Genomic DNA, 23,768 nt, shown 5'->3' with positions numbered 1-23,768 from the left:
GCTTTTTCACTCAAGGCAGATATTCTACCACCTGACACACACCCGTGCTTCGGCCTTTTTGCTGGTTAACTGGAGATAAGAGTCACACCAATTTTTCTGCTTAGGCTTTGAATGATGATCCTCAGATCTCAGCCTCCTGAGTGGCTAAGATTACAGATGTGAACATCTAGTGCCCAGTGAGGCAATTACTTTTAGAATGGTAGTTTTTAAGTAGAGAGGACTCTGTCTAACCAGAAATACGGTGATGTTTGGAAGACTTTTTGTTGTTACACTATGTGTGTATATGCATGTGTCACTAGCATTCAAATTGGTAGAGGACTAAAACATTGCTACACACTCCTCACCCAGAGTGTACAGCCCAGTCTGCCACACCAAAAAAATTACTCATCCCTAAGTGTCAACTGTGCTGAGGTTGACAAGCAATGAATAAAAAGAAGGGTACTAAACTCAATTAAGAGAGTCTAGTCTCGGTCTTTGTACTGTGAGACCAGTGATGTAAAACCATTGCCTTTTATGCCTCTATTTCCTTACATGAGAAATGGGGAAATAAGCATGTTGTTTATAAAAAAAATTATTATGAGGACTCATGAAATTATATACACAGAACACTCTGATTCCTTCAGAAGAGTCTATAAAATCAGAGCAGTCATTACCACTGCACTCTGATGAGCTCATGAAATTAGGTCTTACGAATCATATTCCACCCTTTCAAAGAATTTTTTTTAAAAAAACCAACATCCTCTGGGAAAAGAAAACAAACCAGAAATGATCTCATCGTGATTACACCTGCCACACCAAAAAGCAGACACAGTTCAGAGAAACAAAATTCTTTCCCTTCAGCCATGAATTAAGCTGCGTCTGTAATTAAGATCTTAATAAGGCAGGCAGGAGGGTTGACACAGTGCTGCGGGCTATGAGGCAGGGAACTACCTGGACCAGCTTTACAACCAGAACAATTGAAATACAATCCCCCTCAGTGCTTTACACTCTCAGATGTGCCAAATAAGTCTAGATTTCAACTCTAGCTTGCTTTCATTTCCTAACATGTCTATTTTTCAGGAGGAAAAAGAAAAGAAGCATTTTATTATTTCCCAGTAAGTATAACTGGTGATTCTCTATAAAGAATTTCCTCAAATATACTATGTTAAAAATGAACTAGACAACTTGTGGGTGGGGATGAGAGGGAAAAACTGGGAGAAAGCAAGGGAAGGGGTTATACTGTTCAAAAAGAAATACAGTCTTTATTTGACTTATTTAACTATAACTCCTCTGCACATCACCTTGACAGTTCAGTAAAGAAAAATAATTTTGAAGGCCCTTAGGGAAGGTAAGATAAGGCTTTGCTTGTAGAGCTAATTGATGCCTAGAGCAGCTCAGGTTGACCATCTATAGAGTGACCATGTGTTCCTGAACTTTCCAAGACTGTCCCTAGTTTCAAATATCCTTCCTATTGTAAGACCATATGTCCTACTGTTTGGTTTGCAAAAGTTGGATATACATATCCTCAAAAATTGTACAAATTCGAAACCCCAAACAGAAGTTATACACTCAACATATTTTTTTTTTTGGGTCCCGTCGTGGGGCCTGAACTCTGGGCCTGGGTGCTGTCCCTCAGCTCTTCAGCTCAAGGCTAGCACTCTACCACTTGAGCCACAGCACCACTTCCAGCTTTTTTCTTTTTGCTTATGTGGTGCTGAGGAATCAAACCCAGGGCCTCATGTATACAAGGCAAGCGCTCTACCACTGAGCCACCTTCCCAGCCTCTCAACATATTTCTTTATAATAGATTTGTCTTGGTTGAATTTAGGTTTTGAGAGAAAAATAGAGGTTGGTTGAGTCTGTGACTGAGGCAATACAACATGTTCTCTGATTGACAAAATGATCGTTTTGTTGTTGTTGTTGTTGTTGTTGTTTTGGGGGGGGGAGTCTGGCCGTGGGGCCTGAACTCTGGGCCTGGGCGCTGTCCCTCAGCTCTTCAGCTCAAGGCTAGCACTCTACCACTTGAGCCACAGCGCCACTTCCAGCTTTTTTCTTTTTTGCTTATGTGGTGCTGAGGAATTGAACCCAGGGCCTCATGCATTCAAGGCAAGAACCACTGAGCCACCTTCCCAGCCCTGACAAAATGATCTTGAAAAGGAAATGAGGTATCATTCTGGGGCTTCTGGGCATCTGGGAGCATGTCCAGAAGTCCTGCCTCATGATGAATAGAGTTACAAAGAGAAAGAAGGTTCTTGGGCTGTCTGTATTGGTGGTGTTTTATTCTCTGAGTCCTCCTTAAGGTACACTTAATGACACTAAATTCTAAGTGAAGTGGATCCCAGAATCAGAGACTATCCCAAGTTGTGTATGTCTTTGAGGAACAAGTTCTATTCTTATCCTGGGAGACAGGGCTTCAAAGTTGTGACACATCTGTGCTGGTTCATAGACCCATTCCTTTCCAAGCTCTGGAGTTATAACACAGTGCCAGAAACAAGAACAGTGAAAATAGTTACTTATTGTTAACTGACATGTCTTGACTCTAAACAACAGCTCTGAGAAGGCTAGAGTGTCTACAAGTTTGTGTTTTTGCCATTTCCCGGGTTCTTGCTTTGAATGTTATTGCTTTCTGGGGGGAGCAGAGGCAGACTTAGGAAAGAGAAGCCCAGATCATTCTTTACAATGGACCAAGGACAGAGAAGCCCAAGATGACCCCACATTACCTGTGGGTGGAAATACTAAGTTAATGGAAACAAATCAACAGCCATAAATCAGTAAGATCATGACTAACTCATCTGCACAAGACATAGAACAGGGCTTCTGCTTAACACAAAGTAATTTGGGAAAATAGGAATGACATATCATACTATCTGAAAATGGAATACTGTTAAGGAAGGAATGAGGTTCAAAGTTGTTTTCTTTGTGCTGGTCCTGGGGCTTGAACTCAGTAGCTGGGCTATGTCCTTGAGCTTTTTTGCTTAAAGCTAGTCCTCTGCTACTTGGTTTCTGGTGTGTGTGTGTGTGTGTGTGTGTGTGTGTGTGTGTGTGTGTGTGTGTGTGTGTGTGTGTGTGTGTGTGTGTGTGAGAGTGTGTGTGTGTGATTAGAGTCTCACACTTTCCTGCTGGGTCTGGCTTCAAACCTTCATCCTCAGATCTTAGCTCCTGAGCAGCTAGGATTACAGGCATAAGCCACTGGCACAGGGCTTCAAGTCTTAATCATACTTGTGTTTTGGTTACTACAAGTATCCATTGAGCTTCACAGAGAACCTCCATAGCCCCTCCCACAAGAGTAAAGACAGAAATTAAAACTGATTTTAAAAGGAGCTATCAAACATTGTGGCTTTACATGTCCATGGTTATTCTATCTTTATTTCTAGTGAGCATTAACTATTACCTCAGCATAGTAGAAATAAGAGGAATTGTAATTTGCAATGTCAGGGTTTGCCAAGAAATATGATACCTCTGAATCATTGGACCCAGCCTTGAATAGGGATTATGAACCACTTAACTTAGACACCATTTAAACACCATTAGCGGTTGGGGAGAGGGATTAAAGAGAACTGGACTATGTGTTTTTAAAAAAGTATCCTGGGATTTAGTAGTTCATGGTGAGGCCTAGGCGATATATCAGAAAAAATTCCACTAGCAATTTTAATATCTCCATAACCAGCAGCCTCCTGTCCCCTATTTCAACCATGAAAAATGCCATCACACATAACAAGTAGTCATGGTGTGGAGTGCCAGGACCACAGCATCAAAGAACATGCCTCAATTCACTGAGATAGCACTGCTTACTGAAAAGACCTTATACAAGATTCATCTTTTCCAGTGGAGGGTGGAAAAGGTCACCCACAAGGCCATTTATCTCAAAAGAGAAGATTCTGCAGGAAGAGCCTTTGCAGCCAGGCTGAGCGTGGAGCCCTCATTAGCCAGTAAGAATTACCATAGGGAGATGGCTGGAATGCTCAAAGTAAATAAGATGAAGGCGGTGCTGTGCACAAAGCATAAACAGGGCTTTGGGCTTTTTTTTTTTTTTTTTTTGTCTTCTTTCCATGCCCAGGCTCTTTGCAATCATCTGTTGCCTAGGAAACCAGCAGCTCTACTCTGGTATTTTAAGTTGGAAATATTGTATTTCTTCCCAATAGCCCTGGTGCATTTATCTTGGCAGGAAGGCCTGGTAATTAAGTCTATATGTTACTGCCGTGGTCCTAGTGGCTGGCATTCCAAACCAATTTGTCTGTTTCTTTCTAACCCTAAAATGATCTAAAAATAGATATCCAAGTCCTCTTACTTTACATTGACGTCACCCTGATGGTAACAAGATGTGGTAGAATTGATCCCAAACTTCAACTGTAAACTCCCAGCTCATCTTCTTTGGACTGTACTATTTTATTTCATTTTATACTTTGACTTTACTATTTAATATTTGACTTAGGAGATTCTCTTTTCCTCACTAATACTTTTGTTATAGGCAAACAGTTTCATTAATGCTTCCTCTTAAACTTTTATCTGTATAATGCTTGTATATATATCTACCTATCTGTATAGATATACAGCTATTTCTACAAGCTTCCCCATGAAAAATTGCTGTCATATACTCAATACTATTCATGTAGTTGTTATATATATATGCAATACATATATATATGTATGTTTACATATAAGACACATACATGTGTCCTATAACATCATATAACATCTGACATTTATCAAATGTCTACTATGTGCTAGCAACTGATGACTTCATGTATTATGTTTTTATAAACTTCTTACAAGGCAAGTATTGTCAACCCCATGTTACTAGTAAGGAAAACAGAAGTCTAAAACAGCTCATTGAAAATTGTACTGGTAGGGAAAAAAAAAAGTGGGATTAGAAACATAACCCATCTTCTTTCCACTATATCACAGGACATGAACACACTTTTAAATGGATGTGTGTGTGTGTGTTTTATGTAATTTGGCAGAGGACTCACTATAAGCAAGTCCTCTGGTCTCAGGAATATAAAGTCTTATTAATAAGAGTGAAGAGGCCGAGTAAATGGAGCCCTGTGCAAGAGGTATGCTGTTAGGTTTCTATGCCAGGGATCAGCATTTTTATATTTCCTATCAGGATTATGGAATTTTTAACAGCAACAACCATCTTAACATAGTAACGGAGATTTAAACACCAATGTTCTCCCTCGCTTTCTCCCTACCTCTATCTTTTGTTGGTTGTAGGACTTGAACTCAGGGACTGGGCGGCACTGTCCCTGAGCTTTTTTCCTCAAGGTTAGTACTCTATCACTCTTAGCCACAGCCCCACTTCTGGTTTTCTGGTGGTTAATTGGAGATAAGAATCCCACAGATTTTCTTCCCTGGCTAGCTTTGAACCTCAGATCTCAGCCTCCTGGGTAGCTAGGACTACAGGTATGAACCACCAGTGCCTGCCTTGGGCCTTGTCCTCTAACTTGACTTTTTCACTCAAGGTTAGCACTCTACTACTTGAAGCATACTTTCACTTCTAGTGTTTTGCTGTTGAGATAAGAGTCTCATGGACTTTTCTGCCTGGGCTGGCTTGAACCATGATCTTCAGGTATCAGCCTCCTGAGTAGCTAAGATTACAGGTATGAGTCACCAGTGCTCACTCAGCCCCACACTTCTATCAACATCTATTGAGTACCTACTACACAAGAGTGCTGGGGCTAGCCAACATTGTCTACTTACCAGAGGTAAGTAGAGCCATGGTAAATACTTTGTACATTAGCTTCCATCTTAGAACAATAATATGAGACAGCTATAATTATCTCTATTACACAGGTAAATCTGAAAGTCTGAGGGCTTAACTTGCTGAAGATCACAGTGTTTCAAGCCAAAGAAACAGAAACATCTTTCTCTAATGCCCATACTCTATCATGTCTCAAAAGCATATAAGACCAAGTTCCTGCCCCTCAGGGCTTAGTAGATTCTTGATCATACTTTGTCTTCCAAGTATGTCAATGAGTCCTTCCCTACATACAAATAAACTATGAGTTTCTCATATTCAACGGCATTTCCTTAGAATAGTCCTGTAGGTAACCTATGTGAGTTAATTTTAGTTATTATTTAGACAGTGATTTGATTGGAGTGAGGTCTTGGCTCACAGAGAAGGGCAGAGGTGAGAACGTAAGGCCTGTGTAAGGGGTTATAGGAGACAAAGGTTTCAGCTTTTGATTGTTTTATGGAGTATATGATAGGGAAGGAGACTTTACTAGTGAGAAGTGCCAAGGCTATGCAAGTCACGTAAGCACAGGAGCCAATGAAAGTGAGAGCTAGGGAACAGTGCTTCCCACACACACAGCAGAGTCAAGGAGAAGACAGGATAAGGGGTATAGGATGTCTATTAACACTGTCACTTACATGACTGTGTATGTGAAGGAGAAGCCCTACGGAGAGAAGCACAAGGAATGTGCTTATGAAAAAATAAGATCCAGTGACAGACATGAAAGGGACAGGTAATTTGCAGAGGGGGTTGAAAAGCAGAGAAGAAGGGTTTGTTTGCTTGTTTATTTAGAGAAGACTGCAGGTGTGGGAAGATGGAAAGCTACAGAGAACAGGAGTGAAGTGTATTTCAACCAGAAAAGGATGCTAAAAGAACTCCTAGTATATCGTATACTATGTAACTTGCTAATCTTGGGATTATTAGAACCACTACAATTCCATAAACATTTTCATTTCTGTGTAGGTAAATGATTTTGCTCTGAAAGTGGGTTTGCTAAATAACAAAGTTAACAGTTCATTCATCATTTTCAAATTCATAGGTGTCATACAAGATTTCAAAAGAAGGGGTGCAGAAGTTCCAATTTTGGATGGAAACCTATAAACCATTTAGAGTAAAAGAACTTAAAGCCAAAATATCAGAGCAAAGAGAAAATTAGAAAATTTTGTGAGTTATAAATGGTTGTGATGGCTGTATTGGCTAAATCAAAGACTTTCTTTCATTTGCTTCTTAAGCAAGGTTGAGAAAATAAAAATAACTTCAAAGTTCCCCTCAGAAGTGTTTGATCATACACTTTCTCCTTCTGTTGACTTGCTTTGTCCCCATTCAACCAGAACACAAATTGGAATTTCAGATTGTAACTTTCCTCATTGTATCTCAAGGTCCATCTGTACTTTTTCTAAAGTCAAAATGTTTAAGAATAATTTTCTGCATGGTAGCCTAGATAAATACTTAAAACTTTTACTGTGGGCACATAAGAGTTTATAAATTTGGCAAAGCCACAAAAGCTTCTTGGCTATTAGAGGTCAGAAAGCAGTGACTGATGAGTACCTTCCAGGTCAGAGCATGAAGTTGGAGGGGCCTGGGATCTGACCTGCCTGAAGTGGGCAAGACTATGGGACTTTTACTTAAAAGTAAGGTCAAAGAGTCTGTCAATCATCCTCATGTAAAACTGGAGCAATCAGCCACGTCTGGATTCTTAAGAGCACACCTTCTGTGAACAAACAAACTAAATCCATGTTTGTTTTCCCTGTGGAACATACTGTACATATGAAAAGGATTTTGTGAGGCGTTTTTAATAAAGGAAGCCTTCACAATTTCCTACCATAAAGACTGAATCTCTCCTAAGAGAAATGGAACTTTAAATACATATGAGAATAACTACAGTTTTCCCATGAATAAATAAAAAAAAATATAGTAAAATTCAAATAGACTAGGTATGTGCTAACTTAGAAGGTTTGCCTAAAGTAGCAGATTACATTCCACAGCTTTTATGATTATTGTGAATAATTGCCAGCAGGCCTGAAGTTGTAGATTTTAAATTGAAAATGAGTAAAGATTGGTTATTCTCTAGTTATGATTCCTGAAGTTGCTGAACAAGATTATCTGGTCGGCAATAGCTAAAAACCTTTTAAGGTCTGCTTTATAAATCTCTTGATGATCATTTTTGAGTCTGTGCTAAATTTATAGTTTATAAAGTAACATAGTATTTAAGAGGTCATTTCTGACTCCTGGATTTTACAGTCTAATAATTACCTTGTTTTACTACCTAAGTAACTCAAATGAAACAACTGCCAAACATGCATTTCGCTTTGCTTTGTAAAGATAATATGCTTAAAAATTACAGAAAAATCTATCATGCAGGAATACTTGGGATGAAATGGTCTTGAAATTTCTGAAACAAGAAAGTATTAATCAGGGAGGTCAAAGATAGTTCTTTCTCTTCATAATGGCTGAATTATGGGTTTTAGAGCAATGTTACCTAACTTGGAATCCAGTGCTCACCAGCTGCCTTGGTATTGGATAAATCCCTATGCCTCTCTTTGACACAATTTCCACATTTGAAAATGGGCCTAAGAATTAAAACTTTCATGGAGTTATTGGGAGAGTTAAATAGGACAGTCCTCAGTTGTGAGGGCAAATTTCCATGAATGTCATCACTCTACTACTTTTGTGTTGTTTCTTTTACTTAAAATAGCAAATCCTCTCTTTCAATAAAGTCATCTACTATTCAAGTACCAATCTGTCATTTGCTGAGTTGGAAATTTCTGCATTTTTTTCCTGGGGTCCACCTATGATTAATAATCATGTATTTATATCATTGGGCAGAGTGTCAACACTGTTGAGACCCAGCCAAGAGGCAAGTTTTCTTCATGAATGCCAGTTGCAATTTACACTGTCAGTCACCATGATATTTCCATCAGGTGTAAAGCTACAGATGATGAGGTCATTTAATAAAAGTGACTGAAGACTTGGTCACACGTTTTAGACAATGTTCATTTCAGCCACTTAACTTTCTGGTGATAAATATAAGCATACTTTCTCTTTTCTCTGTAAGCCACTTTATATTCAGCTACAGAGAGAGAATGAATTTCAAAAGTCAGTCTGAGTAGAATAGCATCTCGCCTTATCACTGCCCTAAATGAAGAGACTGTGGAATTATGAAGCCAACCACTTCAAAAGAGAACTTTCCTTCCTGGTAGTAGAATTTGTTTCTGATGGCATTTTTGAAATTTTTATGTATGTATGTATGTATTTATTTAGCCAACACTGGGGCTTGAACTCAAGACCTCATTCTTACACTTGGCTTTTTCCCTCAGGGCTGGTGTTCTACCATTTGAGCTATACTCCCACTTTCAGCTTTTTGCTGGTTAAGTGGAGATAAGCGTCTCTATTTTGCCTGGGCTGGCTCTTTGAATTGTGATTCTCAGATCTCAGCCTCCTAAATAGCTAGGATTATAGGCACAAGCCACTAGTGCCTGGCTTCTGATTGCATCTCTCAAATATTAATATTCTTTAGGATCATCCTGTGCTGGGATCTTCCTTCTCAATGCAGATATAGAAAGCTGATAGTTGGGCGAAAATGATACCTCTGCTTTCAGAAAGTTCTGTTTCAAAAGCTATAATTCACACATTACAAGAAAGACGCGGGGCATTATTTTGAACAAGATTTATAGCTATTGAACCCAAGATTTATCACTGAGGTTAGCCGTTGGCTATCAATTAGAAAAAGCATTTACAACCTTACATTGAAAAAAAAAAAGATAGGCGAGAAGTGACATATTTCAGAAAGAAAGCAAAGTAACTCCCAAGTAGCACAATCCTGAAGGTTCGGCAGTTAATACAATATGTCAGTCCAAAAGTATAGCCACCTTGCCAAAATTCACTTTAATAATTGCTCTCTTATTTGAAAATACTAGGATTCATGTCTATTCATCATCTCCCCCTTTCTCCACCTCCCTCCCCCCAAAAAAACACATCCCAACCAGTTTATTGCAATCTGCTACTGTATCAGATTCCTTGGAAACTGCTTGCCTCTTTAGATGGGGTATGCTGAGCAAGTCATATTCCCTTAGACAAGAATAAACACACAAACCAGGGTGCAAAACGCACTGGAAAACCGCTGCCAAAGTATTATAACCATGACACGTAAGCTTCAAGCAAAATACATACGCTCAGCCCATTCAAATCCCAATAAAAATGTTTTCCAGAAATGACGAATACTCATTTATTCTGACATCCACCACCATCTAAGGATATGGCAATTCTTTATCATCAGGTCTATAATAGATCTGGGCTTGTATTTTCTCCATACAGCAAACGGCTTCCCACCCCAAGTGCTTAAAGCAAAGACTGAAAAACTTTTCGAGAGTTGGGGCAGCTCTGATTTCCCTCCTTATAGCTCTCCTGGGCAGCCGGGGCTAGCCGGGGCCAGCTGAGCCTCGGAGACTGGAGCTGAGGCGTGCTGCAAGGCAAAGTTCAGACACTGTAACCTAGGGATTGCTGAACTGCGGCTCGGCTGGGAGTCTGTAACTTCTCACCACCCTTCCCCGGCCCCTGTCCACACCAATGGGCTCTGGTGTACTGTGGATCTCCTAGAGGGGGTTGCAAAGAGCGAGCGTGGCTGCCAACCCAGCCCCCGAGACCCGTCCGGATCCCTCCCGACCACACACCCGCGCACCCGCGCACACGCGCGCACACACAGGGTCCCCGCAGCGCAGTAGTCACACGCAGATACCCAGCGGGCCCACAGCCTCCAAAGGAAACCCGGTGTAAAAGACAGTCTCACCTTATACTTCATTTCGGCAGCGGGGACTGGAGCCGTTTTCCTACTCTAGTGAGACAGCATTGAGCACTGGGGTGTCCGCCTCTCCATTGGGTGCAGCGCGGGATCCAAAAGAGCCAGGTCCCCCGCGCACGGACGGTCGCTGAGACTCCGCGCGCCTAGCGGAGCTTCTGAGCTCACTGTTTTGATGGGGGCCCGCCCATCGCAGGCCTTATTTGCATACAGCACCGCCATTGGCTGGCAAAGTAAGACAGGCGCCCCGCCCACCCCTAACTTCTGGCGGGGGGGGGGGCTGGAACTCAACAAAGAACTTGTAATGTGATCATTTTCTTTTGGCCTTATCAAAAAGGATGGAAAATAAAACAGCCAGGGGCCAGCGGTGCTCCAAACCCCGCAGTTCCCCCACACGCAAAAGGAACACTGAAAGAAGAAAAAGGATGGACAGAGAAGCCAAGAAAAAGGGGATAAAGTCCTTTTAAGATTAACCTAAATGTTAAAGAATCCAAATTCACAACGCGGCCTGACAGTCGCGTTTCCTGTGACCTAGCAACTAGTTCATCCACCGATTTCATTTCAAAGCCAGCCACCTCATCATCTCTACATGAAACGAACTCGGATAACAAAAGGTTTTCTGTTTCCAGGCCTCCTTTTACTCACCACCCCTGCTGCTATCTCTGTCTCTGATTCTTTCTCCCCTTCCCCCCTCCCTTTTCCATGGCTGGGTCCTCTCTTCACCCACCCCCTTCTCCTTTCTTTTCAATGTTCAAAGTGCTTTGGATGGTCAGTCTGCCAGGCACTGAAACACAATTCTCTCTCAGTGAGCAGGAGCCCAGCACTGCGCGGTGGAGCCTCACTGTTGGAGTGTCAGACACATTCTGAGACCTCGCTATCATTGCTGGGGATAAAGGTTAGAGAGCCCTCATAGGGCTGGCTGTATCCCACGCATCATCTCTGTCCACTGACTTCTCTGTTCTTTGATTGCTAGTATTGCTCGCTCCAGCTCCTTCTGACCTGTCTCATATAGATGACCCATAAACCCACTATCACTTATTTTCTGGAGAGTTGGGGAGCGGGTGGGGGCACTGTTTGGTAAGCCTGATTAAAAAAGGTGAGTTCCCCCATCCAAGTCTCTGAAAAACTAACAGTTTAACGAAATGAATTCCAGGAAGCTAAAACATAGTTTGTGTGTGTGAGGGGGGGGCGTGGAGAGAGGGTATCAAAAGGAGGAGGTGTAGAGGAATGGACAGAGGAAGGGTGGACACATGAAGTCATTGTATTCAACATACAGATGTGAAAATGGAGCCATGTAACTTGAGGATGTGGTTGGGTTTAGGAAAATTGGGGAAGAATGAAGGAAGGGATAATATCAATCAAGATATATTATAAGCTGATTTGTTGAATTGAAACCCTTTTGTACAACTACTTAACAATGATGGTGATGATGATGATAGACCAGTCTCCATTAAAGCACATAACTCAATTTCTATAGAGGTTTGATTTTTTAATTTCTATTGAGAAAGAGAATTACTTAGGAAAAGACAGAAATGAAGCAACCTTCAGGGAAGAAAAATATTCCTTTTTTCCTGGGCTTTAGAATTGAGAAAATAGTAGTCCCTCAACCATGCCTTGCATGATCAGTATATAATCAATAAATAAGTATAATATGTAATATATACAAATATACAATTACATAATAAATGAACATAATCATTATATAATCAATAGATCAGCCCTCCCCCCTTTTAATATTTCTGACTGAGTTGGATCAAAATCAGTTTGATTTTTTTTCTCTCTCTTTAACTTTCCAGTGGATTAAAACTCTGCTTTTCTGATCTCAACAAAACAATAGGAGAGTAGCTATCTTCTAAAGGAGGTTTCCAGATACAGGGCTTGCAGTTGAATCTACAGTTCAGTGAGGCACCAGCTCCCTGGACATACCACTTGCCATTCATAATGACATTGACACACCTGTGTTAAGTCCTCCTGAAGGTTTTCCCTCAGTTCGCCTTAAGGCAAAGGTGAGTCTAAGTAATTTTGTTTTTTTTTGTAAAGGGGGAAAGGGGGAGGAGATTGTGAAATTAGAGCCCTGTCTTACCCCTTGGCTTTTGTTGCTCAATGCTGGTGCTTTATAGCTTGAGCCACCTCTCCTTTTCTGGCTTTTTGGTGGTTAATTAGAGAGAAGAGTCACAAGAACTTTTCTGCTTAGGCTGGCTTTGAATCTCTATCCTCAGATGGAAGCCGCCTAAGTAGTTAGGATTACACCAGTGATCAGCTAAGCCTAAGTGATTTTGCCAGGTTTTTGTTTTTTTTAAAAAAAAAGACAAATTAAAGATGTAGTCTATTGTATTTCAAGGGTTATCCTAGCTGTCCTATAGACTCTCAGGAGGGAGTAGTTGGTGGGAAATTGCTGTGGTGTCTGCCACGGGGGGGGGGGGGGGGACAATAAACCAAATACCTTCCCTCTGTGAGATAAATCTTAAGGCCTCCAAGAGATCTAGATAACACTCTCTGGCTTCCTAATCGGAGAAGCAGACTCTTCCTTCTGTTTTGTTTGAGAAATATTACTGAACATGTGAACACTAAGTATCTGACTCTACTTTATTGTTCTGAAACAGTTTCCCAAAGTCTTGACTAGGGCTTTTGAACTTTATTCTTCCAACTAGAAAGCTTAATTCCTACCAAGTGATTGTCCTGTACAATAAGACACATATATTATATTGTTCATATTAAGATGACCAAGTTTGGTTCAGAACACATTTAATTTCATCAAGGAAAACACAAAGAGGAAAGCCCAGGCATGGTGTGACAGGATCAGAGAATTTGGAGAAAGGATCAGAGAGGGCGATTGTGAAGCTGTGAGGGAGAAGCCCCAGCTGTATTGGAGACCCGAGGATGATGGAGTTGCCAGGAAAATCACAGGCAATGGGTGGAGCCAGCCTGAGAAGCCATGTGGGCTGCAAATGGCAGGAAGATAGGAGCAGAGATACCTAAGCTCTTCTGAGCCCTCATCATAATACCAAGTGTCCCAGATGTCAAATACAGAGTTCTAGGATTTGTTCTTTTCTCAGCAGAGTTTTCAGTGCTGTTTTGGTCCCATCCCCCCTCTCTGTGCCCCCATTCTTCCTTTTAGAGTAGAAATGTTTATGCTGGGGTATTGTATTTTTGGAAGTATGTTACTTCTAGCAGTGGGCTAAATGTATTTTGTATTATGAGATAGCCAGGAGCCTTTGGGATCCAGGGGAAAATTAGGACTTGAATATGAAATGTTCTCACAGGCCTATATATTGAATGCTTAGTTCTCAGCTGGTGGTACCATTTTTGGAGGTTCTGAAACTTTAGGAGGTGAATCCTAGCTTCAGCACTTTGGTCAGTGGTGGCATGTCCTTAGGGGTGTACCTTCCTCTGAGCCCTTCTCTGCCTGAGATCCTTCTTCTGGCTCACTATGTGATGTCTCCTCTGCCACATGCTCTTGCCATGATTTTCTGCCTCACCAGAGATTCATAGTTAATGGAGTCATGAGCATGGACTGAAGTTTCTAAAGCCATGAGCTAAATAAATAATTCATCCCCTTAACTTGTTTCCCTCAAGTATTTTGGTCACAGCTACACAAAAGTAACTAACACGTGTGAGCTAGGTCCCTTTCAAGTAGAAAAAAATGACAGTGGTCCAGACAGTGCATGCCCTTAGGGACTTATAGTCTAATGAGAGTAGAAGAAGATAAAGCAAACGTATACTAGGATTTGTAGTAATGAATATTGTGAAGAAAAGTGAAGCAGAGAAAATTTCTAAAGAAAAAGTGTGTGTGTGTGTGTGTGTGTGTGTGTGTGTGTGTGTGTGTGATTTTGGGGGAGACTGGGAAGCTCCCAGGTGATACTTAGCAGAAATGGGGGGGGAAAAAAACCCATAGAGATCCCACAACTCAGTGAACCAGGGAAACAGTATTCCAGACAGTGGAAGTGACTCGTAGACAGGAAGCTTGAGCTTGGTATGTGTAGGGAGCAGCCATCATGGCTAGCATGGGGTACCAGAAGAGCTAGGGAAGAGAGGCTCAGAGAGTAGATAGAAACAAGCTGTTTTTTTTCCTCTTGAGTATGACAGGAAGCCATTGGGGGGTTTTCAATAGGGAGTGATTTTTCTCTCTCTGTTTATACCCTTTGTTTAAATACTCAAGGACATCAGCCTATTAGCTAAGATATTGAGCTCTGGTCTTAATGTGGTTTAAGTAATGCAGATGGTTGAGACTTTATTGGCTTCGTTTAGTATATTTCCTTCAAACCATTTGGGAAAATGTGAATTCTCTCAATGGATAAATGAATTCTCTCAATGGAGAAACAGTCTCCCTTTATCCACTTATTACTTGATGCAAATGATGAAATTTAAACCGGGTTATTAGCCTGATTGATGGTATAGCTCAAGAAATCCCAAGGGTACCTCCCTAGACTGAGCCAGGGCACTGAGGCTCAGACCCTACACTTCCAGCATCTCAGATTTGCCAGCTTGTCTGCCAAGGACTCTGTCTTCTTAGATATCTCATACTGGCAGAAGTGAGCGAAGTAGCATCCAAGATAAATTCCCAGCTGCCACTGGGTATTGGCAGGAATATATAACTAAATGAAGAAGATGCTAGGAAAAAAACCCTACTCTATCGTATGGGAAGATGGCTGCTCTCTACAAGTGATGGCAAAACCACAAAGCTAGGTTGCATGGGTAAGGACCAGATTGAGCCTCAGATGCCAGCCCCATCAGTATGAAGGGCATGAGCTGACACTTAGGCTCAGAGAGATTGGGGCCTCAAATTAGGGTCACACCAGCTGTAATCATAAGGGCACTGTATATGTTAGAAAAGTCTCTTGAGTCTCTTTCTGAGCTATTTCAACCAATTTGGTTTTTAGTTTCCTTGCAGAATGTCCTCCTTTTCTCAATCTATCTTCAACGTCATTACCTGTTTAATTCTTTCTTGGAGCACAGAGCTAAGCACATTACCACCATGCCGTAAAGCTTGTAGTGACAACTAAGTGCCTTAAACTAGTAGAATCAAACAGGTTGTGGTAGACTGTCTGCTCAGCCTGACCTCCCTTTCTGCTCTTCCCTCCCCTCCTTCATTTTCTAGCCACATGGGATGGGGTGGGGAGACTCACCGATCCCAGGATGTGCTTGTACCTTCCTGATGCTGCACAGACAGGCTCCTTCTACAGAGAAGGCCCCAATTTCACTGTGCTGTCAAACTCAGCCTAACACTGACTCCTTTGTGTGTCCTAGTCAACAGCTCCCACCCTGCCCACCTCGCCCTTTCAGAGCTAATACTGCTCTTTACTATGCCCCCATTGTACTTGGAACACGGCTCTATTATGAGGGCTTTTCCACGTTGGATGGTAATGATGTGTTGATGTCTGTCTGTGTCCCCAGTTCTGTTGCTGTGTGTGCCGAAGAGCCAGGGTGGGGTCCTGTTGATCCCTGTGTCCCTTATACCTCACAGGTGATAAGTGTTTGCTCAATGAATAAGAAGATAAACATACAAAATAGAAAAAAAGAAGAAGATAAATATAATTTCAAAGAACATATGTTTATCATAGTGCCCAGGAAAGTAATGGAAAAACATGTTTGACGGCAATGTGGAGTTTGCATTTATTAAAAATAGACACAGAATCAGACATGGTGGTACACACCTACAAATCCCAGAACTCTAGGAGATGAAGGCAGGAAGATTACATGTATGAGACTAGTCTAGGTTAAGTATGGAGACACTATCTCAGAAAATAAAAGAAAACAAAAAGAAAAGAAAGACAAGATATAGCCCTTCAGAATCAACATAAGGGCTATTGTCACTTCTGTATCTCTGACCTAAGAATAGTTTTTCCATTTTTAAATGGCCTGGGGAAGAAGCAGAGAAGATGGGAAGTGAAAATTATGTGAAATTCAAACTTCTGTGTCTATAAATGAAGTTTTATTGAGAGGTACCCATTCCCACTTACTTGTGATCAGTCATGGCAGATTGTTTGACACTCTGGAAGTAAAACACACAAAGCCAAAAACTATGTGTTTTCTGACCCTGTCAAGTAAACATTTAAGGCATATCTGACCCTGAGTTTAATCTAAAGTGTAGATCTTTATCTACCAAGGAACAATCTAGAAGTAGAATGAACACCAGACTCAGTCCTAATAAAGTAAGCATGACAAGCCTATACTTTACCATTCCTAGTTCAATGATAGTTTATTTATTTTTTTTATTTTTTATTTTTTTTTGGGGGGGGGGTCCAATCATGGGGCCTGAACTCTGGGCCTGGGCGCTGTCCCTCAGCTCTTCACCTCAAGGCTAGCACTCTACCACTTGAGCCACAGCGCCACTTCCGGCTTTTTTTTCTGCTATATGTGGTGCTGAAGAATCGAACCCAGGGCCTCACGCATGCAAGACAAGCGCTCTACCACTGAGCCACCTTCCCAGCCCATAGTTAAATGATAGTTTTAAAAATTGTACAATTACTGTGCATATAGCAAAATCACTTAAAAGTTGTTGGAAGCAGCCATTTTTCTATTCTATTGTAACTCTCTAGAAGTCTTTCAAAGAATTCAAAGAGTTTTCCCCCTCTATTTCATACCCTCATTCTGCTTTAATCTGAATCATCCTAGGCACCAGGCCTTGTGCTAGACATGTACAAGCATCATTTCATGTAATATTTGTCTCATGTCCCAAGTTGATGAAGTAGCTTGTATCATTCTTATTCTATGAGGATTCTGCCACTTACATAAAGTTACAGAGCAGCTCAATGGTGGGTTTGTAGCCCCCCGCCACCCTTTAAAAAAAATCAGTTGTGGGGCTTGAACTCAGGGCCTGAGTGCTGTCCCTGAGCGTCTTTTACTCAGGGCTAGCACTTGAGCCATAGTACCTTTTCCAGCTTTTTCTGTTCATGTTGTACTGAGGAACTGAACCCAGCACTTTATGCATGCTAGGCAAGCACTTTACCAGTAAGCCACATTTCCAGCCCTCTGGGTTTGTAGTCTTAACCTGGCTTTTCACTCCTGAATCAATATGTCCCTAACCACAGTGCTACACTACCTCTTGGCTTTCTTTCTACATACTCCATTGTCTGAGTTCTTTTTTATCATTTCCTTAAAATTGAATCTCTACCCTGGTGGGACTAGACATAGCTGAGAAGCAAATATTGCTCTTGAGTTGTGAAGAATGTTAATAGCAAAAATGGCAACACACAGATACAAGACAGACAGACAGGACAGGCAGACAGACAGACAGACAGACACACACACACCTTATTCACCTGCACTTAACCAGCCTGCACACGTCATTCTACCTTCCTTTCATTTTTCCTAAACTCATCTTATCTCTGGTTTGAATCTTATCTCCTTCATGAAACTTTTCCTTAAAAATTCACTGTTGCTTGCAATCTCCAACTACCACCCACATCCTTCTCTATGTTTCTGGACTCTCCCATCTCCTATAGGCAAGAGAATACTTCCCAAATCCAACTTTCCTTAGGAAACAATCATAATGACTTACTCTTCCTCTCTCTTAGGCTTAGTGTGAACCTGGGCCTCTACCCATTTGAATAGGCTCTCCCATAACCTGTAGTTCATTTTCTGGGAACAGAATATCACTTAGTGCTTAGCTCTTGTCTTACATAGTCATTTGTGAGAGCTTCTATTATGAGAGTTCAAAGAACTTTTAGGAGAGACTCCTGTCTTCTGTGATATCCACGTTGACAAAACCAATCTCACATCCTACCCTCTCTAAGTGCTAAGTCTTGTCCATGAACATGGTCTTCACTGAAACCAACAGGGAAAAAGTAAGCTAATTCCCAGCAGAGAAGGAAGAGAGCTCTTCTTACTTTAAGACAATAACCTTCTGTTATCTGTTGAACTGGCTGAGCTTTTGGAACAAATGGAAATCTATTATTAGAACAAAACTCCAAGAACAGTCTCAGACTTTTATTTCCTTCCTAATGTCCTATAGCGAGGAGCGTTCATTCACTTTTCCTCCACTAATGTTTCGGCATGAGAAATCTCACCAAAGCTGTCCAACCTCATGCCCTACATTCTCTGCTAATGACAGTTTTCCAGGAAGAATCGTTGTTCTCTGAAGGAGCTGGAGAGGAAATATTAAAAGATAACATTGAGGATGGTGTTTATTAAACAGGTTCGTTGACTCGGGATATCTGAATTACTTCTTTTTCCTTTTTAATTGGCTTATATTAATTATACTAGGTGGGGTGAGGTCTTGGATTATTACTGATCTACTTCCTCCTTAACTTACTTTCTCTCACTCAGTGAATGACAAGCCACCAGGGCCTGCATGGGGCTTTAAATTTCGGAGATTGCAAATGAATGCCTCTACTATGACTAGGAAGGTCTCCTACTATGGGATTTTCTGAGGTCTCACTATCCCTTAACACTCAGGTAAGTTTAAGCTTGGTGATCTGGTATGATGCTTAAAGAAATCTACCCTTACCACCTGCCCTAATTCCTGCTATTCTCTGTGTTTTATGGCAGGCTCTATGAGGCAGCTTTTTTTTTTTTTTTTTTTTTTTAGGGTCCGGTCGTGGGGCTTGAACTCTGGGCCTGGGCGCTGTCCCTCAGCTCTTCAGCTCAAGGCTAGCACTCTACCACTTGAGCCACAGCGCCACTTCCGGCTTTTTTCTTTTTGCTTATGTGGTGCTGAGGAATCGAACTCAGGGCCTCAGCCATGCAAGGCAAGCGCTCTACCACTGAGCCACCTTCCCAGCCCATGAGGCAGCTTTTAATTTACTCAAGGGTCAAGGGTTGAAATTGTGTCTTAGACCTCTCTCAGCTTTTGATAAACCATGAAAGAGTACACAGAATATTGTGTTATCACCAAACTCCCACAAACGTTGGTAGACCCCTGTAAATGAAGTGAGTAGAGTTGGTAACTTGACTTGACTTTTGGACATCTCTATGTCCATGAAGTTTTAATGTTTTAGTGCTATTACAATGTTGAACTATTTAATACTACCTTTTATCTTCCCCATACCAAAGAACTAAAAAAAAAAAAAGCTAACAGGTTACATTATGTCTTAGGTAAATTCAATCCACTCAACCATGAACCATGATAAACAACTGTGAGGTACATTCAGCATGTAGCATTTTCTTTCTTTGAAAGGCCTGTTGAAATAGCTTAAAGGTGAAGTTAGAAGAAAGACTAGAAATAAAGATTGAGGTTTACTCATGTAACTGTAACCCCTCTGTACAGTATCTTTAATATTGAAAATATATACTAAAATTTTTAAAAAAGAAGATTGAGACCTCTTAAGCTCTATAACTGGGCAGAGGTTACATTTTCATCTTTTATATTGGTCCAGCCAGGCCGTGGTCTGAGGTTGAATGCAGCAGAAGGGATTTAATGGTGAAGCTGTAAAGGCTTCCTGCCAGGGGGTTCCTTTGCTTTCAGTAGCAGTGAGGTGCTCAGTCATTGTATTCATGCTTTCCTTAGTCCACATAAAACACAAGTCATCTGAAACTGTTATGAAAACCTCTTTTGCTCCCAGAAACTTTAGACTGTGGGTTTTTACAAAAGTCAAGGTGATCTGCCAAGGCTAAACAAGCAGGAGTTCAACAAAAGGATGGAAGATGGTCTTCTTTCTGCATGCATTGCCCAACACAGTGATAGTGGTATGTAATACTTGCTAATTGAAAAGGGACAAGTTACCTGTATCCAGTTCCTGATGACCCTTTAGATATGCTTACATTTCCAAAGTGTTTCCTTCTACATTCTTACACTTAAAGTCTTCACGATGACTCCTCCTTGCATGCCTATTGCCACTTTTTAGATGAAACCACATGATGAGACAAGACAAGATGCTACTGGATGAGATGGCCCAACACAATGCATTATGGGACTTCCCACTTCCTGCCCACGTCCTGCCTTTCGCTTCTGTCTGGATGGAGAAAGTGTTGTAAGGTGAGAAGATGGAAAAGTCCCTCCAAGAAGTCAAATCTTGGGGTCTTTATTAAAAAGTCAGTGATGGTGGACTTGTGTCTCAAAGACCAGCAGCCAGGAAATACACTTAACAGTTAGGAAAGCGAGCCATAAAGGCCGAAGAGGAAAGAAAGAACAAAAACAATACCACAAGCCAATGGAGAGCTGGAGAAAAGCCAGGAGCCAGGAGACCGGGCACAAACAAGGAAACACATGGCATGAACTAATGGTGCCTGAGCTGGTCCAGGCCTAAACAGGATCAGGTCAAGGGGCAGGGTCACAGGAAACTTCCAGTCTCAGGCATTGGACTGACAGGTTTAGTAATATCTCAGCCATGTGCCCGCCCCTGCTTCCAGGGATTCAAGCATGTCCATGAAGACAAGATGCCAGACCCTACTATCTACTATGTGGTCAAGATGGCACCAGCCAGACCTGATCACCCTATTTCAAAAGCAAATGAGCTTAGGGACTGTATAGCTGGCTCACTCCTGGATAGTGCTACACCTTCCTTTCCCAATTTCCTCCCCAGCTTTGCCATTCTCCAGGGCACATGGGCGGCACAGACTCACCCCCTGCACGTGACACCCAGTAGAACTCCAGGGGCAGAGGTGGTGGTTGGGATACAATGGAAAAGAGAGCAGTGGCAGAAACACAAAATGATTCATTTCCTGAGATCAAGCATTTCTCTAGGGGTTGAAAATTCATTGCTTCCCTCTCAACCTAAGGGTCCAGCTGACCCAGTCCTCAGAGAAAGCCTGCCTCTTGTACCCTGAATCAGCTGCAAATATCCCCCAGGCTCAGACCCAGGCCTAGGACTGTTTGGCCAGCCCAGGCTGCTGCCGCCAGCTGGCGCTGATGAGCGAGAAGAAGGAATCCAAGAAATGCAAGGCCTGGTAGAGGGGGCAGGAGAGGAATGTGTTGGGGGGTGGTGGTAGATAGCACACTCTACATGGTTCCAGCTGAGCTTTTGAAGAGTTTGCTTCCTTTTAGAAAGAAAAGGGAGTGCTCTAGCTAGCAATGATCTTTTATTTTGCCTGTTACAAGAATGCCATTTGAGCATGGGCTGGAGACTGGGCATTGGTGGAGGAGGCGTCCATACTTGGCTTGCTGAGTGGTGTGGAGGGTGCATTCCTTCCTGCCCACGGAGGCTGAGAAATAAAGGGCAGTTGTCCTTAATGGAGAAACGTGCACAAGACAGGACGCTCACTGCTGAGTGAGGTGTTAACTGTGAGGTCCCTTAATTTGCTGAAATCTTGGCATCCTGTGGTTCAGACTTGATGCAGACAGGGGCTGGGGGCAGGGTGGTGGTGGTGGTGGTGGTGATGATTATTACTGAACTTCAGTGTCTGTGGTTCTGGTGACTCATGCTCTATGCTTGAACTTCTGCTCTTAGAAAGGGCTGAGAGAAGTGACAAGAAACAAAGCCTAAGACCCTGCTGTTTCAAGAAGGCAGAGGCCACAGTTTTCAGTCTTGCCATCTCCAAGTCACTCTACATGTAGTTTGCTCTGAGTCAATGTGGGGGACAAGCTCTAGGACCTTCAATGGGTGCCAAAGTCCCTTGTATAAGGTGATTTTGTGTTTATGTAGAACCCACATGCCTTTCTGCATACTTCAAATCATTTCTAGATTACTTATAAGATCTTTATGTACCCTGGTGCTGGTGGCACACACCTGTAATCCTTAGCCACTTAGGAAGCTGAGATCTGAGAATCACTGTTGAAGCCAATCCAGGCAGGGAAGTCTGTGAGACTCTTAGCTCCAGTGAACCAGCAAAAAGCCAAATGTGGAGCTCAACGACTGTCCCTGAGTGACAGTTCACGGCCCTGAGTTCAAGCCCCAGTACCTACCCTCCAGTACCCTACCACCTCAAACAAATAAAACACCTCATAACTATTGTACTGAATTGTGTAGGGGATCATGACAAGAGAAAGGCTGAATATATTCAGTACAGGTGCAATTTTACCTGAGTATTTTTCAACCCACAGTTTATTAAATTAAGAAGGCAGAACTGTGGAGAAGGAAGAACTCTAGGCATGGAGGCCTGGCTATATTTTCAAAGGCCATCATTCTGGTCTTTGGAAGTAAAAGGGCCTTCCTTCCACCCAGACAGCTTTGTCCTTTTTCTCCCTTCGTCTCAAGCCTACTCAGAGCTCGGCTCCCCAAGGAATGACCCCCTTTCCCCTTTGTTCTCTAACCTTTTCCATCATAAATAAGTGCACAACTTCTTCACCCAAAATATTAGTGCACAGCCCCTTGTTCACAACATGGGCAAGCAGAAATGCTGAGGGATCTAGATTATTCTAGAGTTTGGAAGAGACTTATAAGGGCATACCACATATAACACTCCCTGTAGGATTTGGGGCTGTGTTCCATATGCAAATTCTTTCACATTTTGGCAGTTAAATGTACAGAGGTCCAGACTAAGAGGGAGAGGTGAAGAAGAGACTTCTCTTGGGCCAATACGATCAGGTCTGTTGCCAACTATGTAAATAGTCTATGGTTGTACATTTTGTAATTGTAGAGGAGTGGATGCAGGCCCTTTGGTCATCAGGCTCTCTCCACTGTCCATCATTCCTTCCTCAATACTGTCCAGGCTCTGTCTCTCTCACTGGCTGTGTCTAGAGAGGGAGTGGTCCTGCCTCCTGGCCTGCTTCTCTGTCCTTCATGCTTCCGGCTCCACTCATGCACAACCATCCAAACCAGGGACCCTCAGTACAGTGCTATGCTTACATTGCTGGACAAATGAGATGATAAAAGCTTACAAATGCAAGCCTCAGCAGCCATGATGGTGGCCATGATCATGATGGTGATGATGGTGGTGCTAAATGAATTTTATCAAGGGTTGCAAAACAACCCTTGTTGAATTGCTTTCAGTTTCAAAGAGTTCACTGTACTTCAGCTCTTGCCTTACCATACAGGCTTGTCCAGTATGTGCACATCACATTTTTTTTTTTTTGGTCAGTTGTGGGGCTTGAACTCAGAGCCTGGGCACACTCTCTTCCTGAACTTTTTTTTTTCACAAGGCCAGCTCTCTACTACATTTGAGCTACAGCTCCACTTCTGGTTTTCTGATGGTTAATTGGAGATATGAGTCTTACAGATTCTCCTGCCTGGGCTGGCTTTGAACCGTGACCCTCAGATCTCAGCCTCCTGATTAGCTGGGATTATAGGCATGAGTCACCACTACCTAGCTGCATATCACATTTTGAGGAGCCCAGCTCTGAGTAGACCTCCAATCTCTACTGCCAAAGCGGCAGGCTTTTCTCTATCTGTCAGCTCTTCTCTCTGCGGCTCTGTCTTCCTACCATCTCATCTGTCTTTACCT

At 42.1% G+C, this 23,768-nt stretch overlaps 1 protein-coding gene across 2 annotated transcripts in view; it reads right to left on the bottom strand.

Annotated features, from left to right (window-relative positions):
* Nucleotides 1-23,768, bottom strand: part of Nedd9 (neural precursor cell expressed, developmentally down-regulated 9) — a 165,079-nt gene that overhangs the window by 41,911 nt on the left and 99,400 nt on the right. The window contains exon 1 of one of the 2 annotated variants that reach the window (XM_070024564.1): nucleotides 10,500-10,637. The exons of the other annotated variant lie outside the window; for it this stretch is intronic. Within the exon in view, the coding sequence (XP_069880665.1) occupies nucleotides 10,500-10,511 (12 nt within the window). The 5' untranslated portion in view covers nucleotides 10,512-10,637. Of the gene's footprint in view, nucleotides 1-10,499; nucleotides 10,638-23,768 lie in introns of those variants that run through there. 2 annotated transcript variants of the gene reach the window in all.

Source organism: Dipodomys merriami, unplaced genomic scaffold (genome assembly GCF_024711535.1).
Source record: "Dipodomys merriami isolate MVZ:Mamm:240054 unplaced genomic scaffold, mDipMer1.0.p SCAF_16, whole genome shotgun sequence".
In the NCBI taxonomy this organism is placed as follows: Eukaryota; Metazoa; Chordata; class Mammalia; order Rodentia; family Heteromyidae; genus Dipodomys; species Dipodomys merriami.
This window is presented reverse-complemented; position numbering and strand designations above follow the sequence as displayed.